This window comes from Calypte anna, chromosome 7, assembly GCF_003957555.1.
Source record: "Calypte anna isolate BGI_N300 chromosome 7, bCalAnn1_v1.p, whole genome shotgun sequence".
Taxonomy (NCBI): domain Eukaryota; kingdom Metazoa; phylum Chordata; class Aves; order Apodiformes; family Trochilidae; genus Calypte; species Calypte anna.
In genome coordinates, this window is record NC_044253.1 from 16,578,343 (window position 1) to 16,587,485 (window position 9,143).

The 9,143-nt window shown below is 61.9% G+C and overlaps 2 protein-coding genes across 6 annotated transcripts; one reads left to right on the forward strand and one right to left on the reverse strand.

Moving 5' to 3' along the window:
* Positions 1 to 1,080: 1,080 nt before the first annotated feature.
* Positions 1,081 to 3,463, forward strand: INHA (inhibin subunit alpha). The gene is made up of 2 exons (XM_008494400.2): positions 1,081 to 1,450; positions 2,167 to 3,463. The coding sequence occupies exons 1-2, from the start codon at positions 1,081 to 1,083 to the stop codon at positions 2,898 to 2,900; spliced, it is 1,104 nt and encodes a 367-aa protein (XP_008492622.2). The 3' UTR covers positions 2,901 to 3,463.
* A 549-nt stretch (positions 3,464 to 4,012) lies between these two features.
* LOC103532304 (gap junction gamma-1 protein) lies at positions 4,013 to 9,143 on the reverse strand. 5 transcript variants are annotated; one of them, XM_030454554.1, is made up of 3 exons: positions 9,058 to 9,143; positions 5,158 to 6,359; positions 4,013 to 5,038 (listed from the first exon to the last, which is right to left on the reverse strand). In XM_030454554.1, the coding sequence occupies exons 2-3, from the start codon at positions 6,332 to 6,334 to the stop codon at positions 5,031 to 5,033; spliced, it is 1,185 nt and encodes a 394-aa protein (XP_030310414.1). In that variant the 5' UTR covers positions 6,335 to 6,359; positions 9,058 to 9,143; the 3' UTR covers positions 4,013 to 5,030. The 5 variants fall into 5 exon arrangements, with proteins under 5 accessions (XP_030310414.1, XP_030310413.1, XP_030310412.1 ...); XM_030454553.1 differs by lacking the exon at positions 9,058 to 9,143 and adding an exon at positions 8,621 to 8,709; XM_030454552.1 differs by lacking the exon at positions 9,058 to 9,143 and adding an exon at positions 8,590 to 8,709.

Genomic DNA, 9,143 nt, shown 5'->3' on the forward strand with positions numbered 1-9,143 from the left:
CACGTCTGCCTGCAGCAGAAGGCAATGCACAGCATGGAGTGCACAGCATGGGGTGCATGCCATGGGACACCACGCTGCAATATGCCACATGGGACATGCTGTATGGGCTGGGACGTGTGGCACCATATACTGGGTGAGATGCCAGGCTGCAGGGAAGGGGATGTGCCACACAGGCCACACCGAGTGGAACACTGGGAGGCGGGGGGGGGGGAAGGGGTGCAGAGGCTGCCTGGATGGGTGATCCCTGGTGCTGTCCCCACAGGCAGCAGTGGGGAGAAGGGCAGGGCACACTGGGTACTGTCACAGCCTGTGCTGCTTCTGTGCCAGGAACCAGCTTTTGGCCTGCCAGACCAAACAGAACCATGGCATCTTTCTCTGGGCACTGCTGCAGCATCTCCAGCTCTGCCTCACCTTCCACCCCTTCTGAAGCCCCAGGCAGTGTGAGGACATCTTGCCATTCCTCCTGCTTCACATCCCTAGGACCTTGCCCACATCCAGGTTGCCCTTGAGGTGCCACAGCTCCCCTAGACCCCATTCTACCCTCTCCAGGACCCCCTCCTCACATCCTAGCTGTCCTGTGACCCTGGGATGTCCCAGACATCCCCGCAGGAGGGTGTCCAGACTGCTACCCCCAGTGTGCACCCCACTGGGACCTTGCAGGGTCTGCAATCCTGTCAGGTCATTGCCCAGATGCCCCTGCTGTCCACAACCACAGCCACCTCCCACTGTCTACCTGGAAGCCCCAGATCTCCAGCTCCTTTAGCATGGGGGGCACCCAGCACTGGCAGCTGCAAAGCTTGCCCAGGGTGCCCCCTCCATCCCTGCCAGCACAGGAAAATACCTTTCTGGCAGCACCTTGCCTGCAGCCTAACCTCCCCAACCCCATGCACCCATGCCCCGGCAGCATCCCACCCCTCCACTTGCTCTCCCCCCCGCACCTCCTTGCTTGGGCATCCTCCCCCCCCCCACGAGACCACACTGTCCTTGCAGTCCTCACATTCCAGACGTCTCAGCGCTTTCGCTGCCCAGAGATAATATTCACGGCGAGCAGACGTTTGCGTCAGTGTCAGATAGGTCTCAATGCCACCCTGCCCCGGGGGGAGCGCAGCGGGCAGACGGGCTGAGCAGGCAGGCAGGAGCCTGCGGCAGAGCTTCCATAGCCACCACCGGCCTGCTGCTTGCCCCACGGTCATGCTGCTCCTCCTGCACCTGCTGCCTGCCATGCTGCCCACCGCTGCCCTGGCTGGATGCACCGGGGCCGGTGCAGATCGGGAGCTCATCCTGGCCAAAGTGCGGGCTCAAGTGCTGGAGCATCTGAGCCCCCCGCTTCTCCAAGAGGAGCCCCTGAAGGAAGCAAGGAGGGTGCACCGGAGAGACATCCTTGAAAACACTGAAGTGAAGCCCAAGGAGCTGGAGGACACGTCCCAGGTGATTCTCTTCCCTTCCACAGGTGAGAACACCCTGATGGGATGGAGAGGACAGAGGGGTGAAATAGAGTGTGGAGCTTGCACAGTGGGTATGCAGCAGGACAGAGTGGCTGCTGTGGGGATCTGTGGGAGAAGAGAAAGAGGGTACACGAGGCTGGGGCAGAGGCAAGGACAAGGTGTTGTGGAGAGCCAGGAAGTGAAAAGGGATGGCAGGCAGGGACAGGCAGAGCAGTCCAGGATGCAGGAAGGGAGAGTGGCAGGCGGCACAAGAACGTGCTCAGGGGAATATCTGAGCCAGGTGGGATGCGGAGAGATAAGGAAGGTCTGAGGAGAAGGCAGGGTACGATAGGGTGGGATGCTAGAGAATGGGGCAGGATGCGGGGAAATAGGACAGGATACTAAGGGACAGGGCAGGAGGCTGTGGAACAGGGAAGGATGACCAGCAGAACACTGGGAGTTGGAGCAGGATGCTGGGGAACAGCACAGGACACTGTGGTACAGGGCAGCAGTAATGGACCAGCCTAGGGCACAGCAGGGCTCAGCTGTGGGTCAGAGTGCAGGGGCTGCTGCACAGCACTAGACATCAGCTGCCCCTTGCCCTGTCACAATCTCTGCTGGTAGCCAGGTGTTCTGACAACACCCTAGGGACCCTCTGCAACACCCCACCTCCCACCTGGTGCTAGGGACTGACTCTCCTTGGGTTTGGGCACGCACCCAGTGCTTCTTTCTCCCCCTGCAGATGTGCCCTGTGAGCCCACACAGCCAGACAAGCTGTTCGAGGAAGAAGGGATTTTCACCTACCTCTTCCAGCCCTCAGTGCACACTCTGAGCCGCATGGTAACCTCTGCCCAGCTCTGGTTTTACACTGGCCCCTCAGCTGCCCCCAACCACTCAAACCCTGATGTGCTGACCCTGTCACCACAGGGTCGTGTGCCGGTGACAGCCACGGTGGTGCGGACGCCTGAGCACTGGACAGTATTTCACTTTGCCCCAGTGTTGCTACCTCAGCTCTCTCAACCACTCTTTGTGCTACTGGTGCGCTGCCCTGGCTGCCCCTGCCTGGCCGAGGGGGACAAGATGCCCTTCTTGGTGGCCACCACCCGGGCCAAGGGCAGTGAGAGAGCTCGTCGCTCTGCTGTGCCCTGGTCCCCCGCTGCCCTAAGCCTGCTGCAGCGCCCATCAGAGGACCTGGCTGCCCATACCAACTGCCGCCGGGCTTCCCTCAACATCTCCTTTGAGGAGCTAGGCTGGGACAAGTGGATTGTGCATCCCAGCAGCTTTGTTTTCCACTACTGCCATGGGAGCTGCACCGAGGGCCATGGGCTGAGCCACCGCCTGGGTGTGCAGCTCTGCTGTGCTGCCCTGCCCGGCACCATGCGCTCCCTGCGCGTCCGCACCACCTCGGACGGTGGGTACTCCTTCAAATATGAGACAGTGCCAAATATCCTGGCACAGGACTGCACCTGCGTTTAAGGTATCCTGCAGCTCAGCCCTGGACTGTGATCCTGCCCAGGAGGAGTCACTTGTCCAGGGTACACCTGGACCCATGCCACAGGGACCAGAGGGACCTGGTGAAGGGGTTTGGGCTGTGCCACCCCTCCTCTGTATAAACTGAAGTTTCAGGCTGCCCCAGGCACAGTCACGCTGACAGATTTGCCCCAGAGCTGTTCCCATCTTGGAGCAAGCTGGGACATGGCAGGGCAGGGACAGGCACAGCCTCTGGCAGAACTGCCAAACCCAGCCTGCTGACTGCAACCACCACAGCCCCTCTTTCTTCCCACCTGCTCTCAGGGTATAGCCTGATTCCCACACCCCCACAAAGACTGGGGTCCTGTACCAGTCTCCTTGTGGTCCCAGGCAGGACCAGGCTGCCATAGTGGGGATCAGGATGTGCCAGGGTGAGCCCATGCTGGGATGGTGCACTGGTAACAGAGCTGGCAGCACGTGTGGCACTGCAAGCGAGCCCTCTCCTAGCAGCAAAGCCTGTTGGAAAGCTTAATGGGATGAACAAAATAAACCTGTTCCCTTTACCAAAACAGCCTGGAAATGGCAGCTCTCATCAGATGCAGCCACAGATGTGGCACGGGGTTGTGCAGTGAGACACAAGTTCCCCAGGGACTTTTGGCTGGAGGGGGGGAGGTGGGCAAGCATCAAGCTGGGGTCCCAGAGAGTGAACAGGGTGTGTGTTGGCCAAAATCAGTATGGCACGGCTAGATTTGATTCAGCCCTGGGGCAGAGGAGTGCAGGGCAAGGCAGCACCCCCTCTGCTTCTGGTTGCAGTGGGGTGAGAAGGCACAGGGACGGCAGTGTGTGGGGAGGCACAAGAGCGGCAGCAGGATGGGAAGGCATGGGGATGTTAGTGGGAGCGGGAGGCATGGGGAAGCCTCTCAGTGGGCCCCTCTCCAAGGACAGGACCACAGGAACGTGGCCAGAGCGATCCCGCTACACCAGAGCTATGGAGGTTGTGCAGCCGCAGCCGCCTCCGCACGGCAGGAATGACTGAGTCACCCTGGGCCAGCAGGGAGGCTCCAGCAGCCCCAGCCCAGCTGTGCAGGATTCCCTTCCCACCCCTTCCTCCCAAAGGACCAGATGCAACACTTCAGTACAAAACGTCTCCAGCTTTTACTAATATAGATATTAAAAAAAAAATTAAGAAAAACCAGTGACAATCATTTCTGAGTAAAAAACAATGCTACGAAAATCCCTGTGTGACCCCAGGCTGAGATGACAAATGCCCCATTGGCTCCCGGCTGAGCCCAGCTTGGGGTACCGTGTCGCCTCATTGCAGAACCAGGGTCCAGCCCCGTGCAAGGGGGGTCCTGGCCCCATGGCCAGAGTGGGAGGGGATGGGCTTTGGTCCAAGGGCAGCTGTTGGGAGCAGGGCGGAGGCAGCAGAAAGGACAGCCCCTGCCCTCTGCACAGACATTTTCCAGCAAGCCAGCCCCCCGGCTCACACCCTGGAGCCAGGACTCCACACAGCATGACTACCCCACTGGCCACAATGGCACCAGCACTGCCAGGACCCCCTCCCTTCCCTCTGTCTCTCACTGTCCCCTCTACCTCAAGCACAATGCCAGCTCAGCACCTTGCCATATGGTTCAGCCCAGCCAGCCAGACCCCTAAGCTTGTCTCCCCTGAACCCCCACACACTACAGGGGCAATGCTGGCATCACTGACACAGCCTGTGCATGCATAGCACTGGCTGGTGCACCAGTGGGTGGCAGGGAAATGGGAGGCCATGGGGAGGCATGAGCAGAAGATGCTGCAGGAAATGAGTGTGGGAGGAAGACAAGAGGGTGAAAGAGGAGATGAGGGGGGGACAGGCCCGAAGCAGGGATCAGGAGCGAAGTATAAAAATCCTGGGGTGCACACGCTGATGAGTTTATAAAAACGTACAAAAATAAGATACTCCCTTTGTGAAAATTAAGTAGGAATGTCCCCCAAGGCCTCTATCCCTGCCATTGCCCACCAGGACAGAGCTGCCTGGACAACCCTGCAGAACAGGCACGTGTCGCCCTCTGCCCTGTGCTCTGGGCAGGCTGCCTGTCCCACAGTGGCAGCAGCAGCCTCTCCGGCAGACACCGATGTCATCCCTGGTGGCACTCACAGCCCTGTGGAGAGCAAGAGGCATGTTAGCACCTGCCAGGGGAAACAGCATTTCCTACCCAGTGGAGCCCAGGGGCAGCCCCCCCACCTAAGCCAGCCAGATCTGTCCCCCTCCCCAGCTTACCTGTGGTCCTGTCACAGGTGGCTGTCCCCTTCTCATGGGCAAGGTTGAGGCGATTCTGCTCGGCGGCGATGCCATTGGCCTCAGGGCTGCTGCTGCGGGCAGGGCTGGGGGGCCGCGGGGGTGGCTGGAGGTGGAAGGCCACCTCCAAGTGCTCCTGGGCCAGGCGCAGGTGCTCGCGTAGCCGGGCCAGCTCGTGTGCTGGGGGAGCCCCAGCCAGAGCGAAGCGCCCCGCTGCCTGGGCCAGGCTGTCCCGGTAGTCCAGCTTGCCGTCGGGCAGCGGGGCTCGTGGCAATTCCTTCTTCAGTGAGTGGTAGGTGGGGGGTGCACTGGGGGCTTTCTTGGGGTACTGTGGCTCAGGGCTGCCACCTGCTGGCAGTGGGGGGCTGTCGGGCTGGCTCAGGGCATCACGGATGCGCCCCACGCCAAGGTGCACGAGCTCACAGAGGTTGAGGAAGAGGCAGAGCCCACTGACAGCGTACATGACGAGGAGGAAAATGGTCTTCTCAGTGGGGCGGGAGACAAAGCAATCGACGGTGTGTGGGCAGGGGCTGCGGCTGCAGACATAGGAGGGGGTCACCTCAAAGTGGTACAGCAGGTACTGCCCAAAGAGGAAAGCCATCTCCAGCAGTGAGCGGCACAGCAAGTGCAGGACATAGGCACGCATCAGCCCATCCTGCTTGATGCGGCGCCGGCCATCATGCTTCTCTCTGCCCTCTGGGCTCTTCTCTTTCTCCACCTCAATCTCCTCAAAGATCATGGGGTCTTCTTCATTATCATCCTCTGCCTCCTCGTAGTCCCTCCCTGCTCCCCGGCATACCACTGGCATGCGTGCCCGCTGGACTCCTGGTGCCCGGCGCCGCAAGGACTCGGGCATGCGGGCAATGCGATGCATGGCAAAGCCCAGGTAGAGGACCGATGGTGTGGCCACCATGATGATCTGGAAGATCCAGAAACGGACATGCGAGAGTGGGGCGAAGGCATCATAGCAGACATTCTCACAGCCGGGCTGCTGTGTGTTGCAGACAAACTTGCTCTGCTCATCATAGTAGATGGACTCGCCCCCTACAGCCGTCAGCACAATGCGAAAGACAATGAGGACGGTCAACCAGATCTTGCCCACGAAGGTTGAGTGGTTGTTGATCTCCTCCAGGAGCCGTGTCAGGAAACTCCAGCTCATCCTGGCCAGGCAGTCAGCTCAAACTCTGCAGGCAAAGAGGCATTGAGCAAACCCATGTGCACCTCACTGGGTCACCCCAAAGCACCAGACTCCACCTCAACCCCAACATCCTTTCCCTTACCCACCACGCACACAAACACAGCACTGCGCAGGCAAGTATCTCCCCAAAATCAGATCCACTGCCTAGTACCTCCTTCCCACACTGCCATCTGCATCCTACCCTACCCAGCCACCAGCCAGATGGGTGGAGGGGATCCAGGGAGCAGGGGAAAAGGTTGGGACATCCCTGTCCACAGAAGGACACATCTGGGTAAGAGTCATCACTGCCACAGGGTAAAACACACACAGGGCAGCAGCAGCTCAGGAGGGTGAGGGGACAGGCAGGGGACAGACAGCCTCCTCCACCCACAGTGACACAGCACCCGTTTGCCTCCTGGTCCCAGGAAGGTCCCCAACCAATGCCGCACCCTGCACCAGCACCCACACACTCCCATGGAGGTCCACAGGCCACTGGAGGAAGGTTCCATGAGGGCAGCAGGCTGCCAGCAGCCCCTCTGGCCTGCTGCAGCTGCCAGCCCTGAGCCCCAGCTGAGGGGTCTCACCCAAACAACATCCTCCTCCCTATGAACCCATATGCACCACCCTCCCCCTCTGCACCCTGCAGCTCTCCCTTGAGGGATGGTAGAAACGCAGCATCACTCTAACCCAACAAATTGCCGTGCTGTGCTCTCCCTCCTGTGGGACCCCAGCCCCCCAGTCCTTACAGGCCTTTGTAGCCCCTTGTGGCCAGTGCTCAGAGCACCTTTCAGCTCAACATCAAGGGCTGGTAGAGGGAGCAGGAGACAGAAGAGTAATGGCGAGGGGCACTGAGGGGCAGCGAAGGAATTGCACAAAGTCCCAGAAGCTTGCACCAGTGATCAGGGAGGAAATTATGAGGACTGTATCACGGCTCCTGGCAAAAGGAGAAGACATAAGAGGGGGCATCCCACCTCCATCTACAGTTTCAGCACACTACGTGTGAGCTGATGCAAAGGTAGAAGGTGGCAGGGCTGCCCATGGTGAGCAGAAGGGAAATGTCTTCAGAGTCCCCAGCCACTCCTCAGTCTCGCCTGCTCCCAGACCAGCCCTGTCCCATCATCTCTGGCCAGGGCATGTCCCTGCAGATGATGGCTCCTGCTGCACTCACACTACTACTGTCCAGAATAAGAGCATCTTTTTGGCTTAGCTAAGCCTGGCCTTCAAAGCAACCTTGCTTAAACAGAAAAGCCCCTACAGCACACGTACCAGCAACCAAGATGTGTTCTGGTGCCAGCCTGGTGCTCAGCAGAACCCACAGGAAGCGGCACAGGCTGGCACCAGGAACTCTACCACAGTCCATCAGGGGCACCATCCTCCCTGCGGTTGAGCACCCTGCAAAATCCCACCACTGTTGTGAGGCCCTATCCTCAAGGCACCAACAGTAAGAAAGCTTTGTGTCTGCGTTTAGTCCTTGTCTGGCAGCAGCACACTGCCCTGGCACCAGGGCAAGGGACTGGGGCAGGGGACAAGGCCAGGGTAGCAGGAGGGCATCCCCAGGAGATGGCAAGACCCGGGAAAGCAAAAGCACACACATGGGCAGTGCCGTGGTGGTGAAGGAGGAGCGACAGAGGACAGACCTCAGGACAACCAGGGCGCACGGCCAGGTTAGCAGAGAGCTCCTCACATCCTTCTTCCCCCAGCCAGGGCAGGGCCACCCCAGGGCGGGCAGCCTGAGCCCGGCTCTCTGCCGAGGGGGCCAAGCCGCGCGGCCGCCTCCCAGTCACGCCGAGAGTCAGGACCAGCACCACGTGCCTCACCCGGGCCCCACACCTACACCCCCGGCCCTACCCACCCCGGGGTCCTCCACTTGGGGCACTCAGGCTCCTCCGCCCCAACCTGCCCTGTCCAGGGACCCCCCATCTGCCCACCCCACACCAGGGCCCCTTGCGCCACAGCCCACCCCGGGCTCACCTGCCCCTGCCCAGCCGGGGAGCGCTGTCCCACTGACCCCGGCCAGCCCACGCTGGGGCCCTCTGCCCCCCAGCCTTCGCGGGGTAATCAGCCCTACCCCACCGGGGGCCTCCAGCGCTGCTGACCCCAGCCTGACAGAGCTCCCCACGCCCCCCGGCCCCCCTGCCAACGGCCCTCCCAGCCCGCACCCCACGCCTGAGGCTCCTGCCCCTCTCCGGACTACCGACGCCTGCCCCACCTGCCTCCCCCACCGACCCGCAACCTACCCGCAGCCCCCCACTCCCCGGCTTCACTCACGGCGCGCCGGGACAAGCGGCTCCCGCCGGCGGCAGCGGACAAAGCGGCGGGGCGGGCGCGCCGCCGCCTCCCGCCGAACAAAGGGGCCTGGGGCTGCCCCGCCCCGCGCCCGCCCGCCGGTGCGCACCCACCGTTCCGCACTGCCGCCCGGTCCCGTCCCCCTCCTCCGCCGCCGCCCCGTCCTGTTCCCCCCCCGTTCCGTTCCCCCCCCCGTCCCGTCCCCTCCCGTCCTGCTCCGCCCGGGCTCGGTGGGTCCCGCAGCCGCCGGGTGACTCAGCCGCCGGGCGGGGCGCTGCCGCCCCCGGCCCCAGCCCCGGCCCCAGTCCCCTCCCCGCCCGCGGCCCGGGAGGCCACGCAGGCCTGCGGACGGGGTCCGGCCCCGGCCGAAACTCGCCCGATCATCTCGTCTGTTGGCGACATGAGCCACCGACAACTACCCGTCGCACAGAGGTTGCTCCCTGCAGCCCATCCAGCTCCCGATGAGCCAGCTCTTCCCCTCGCCTCCGGGGAACCCCGTTGGGGG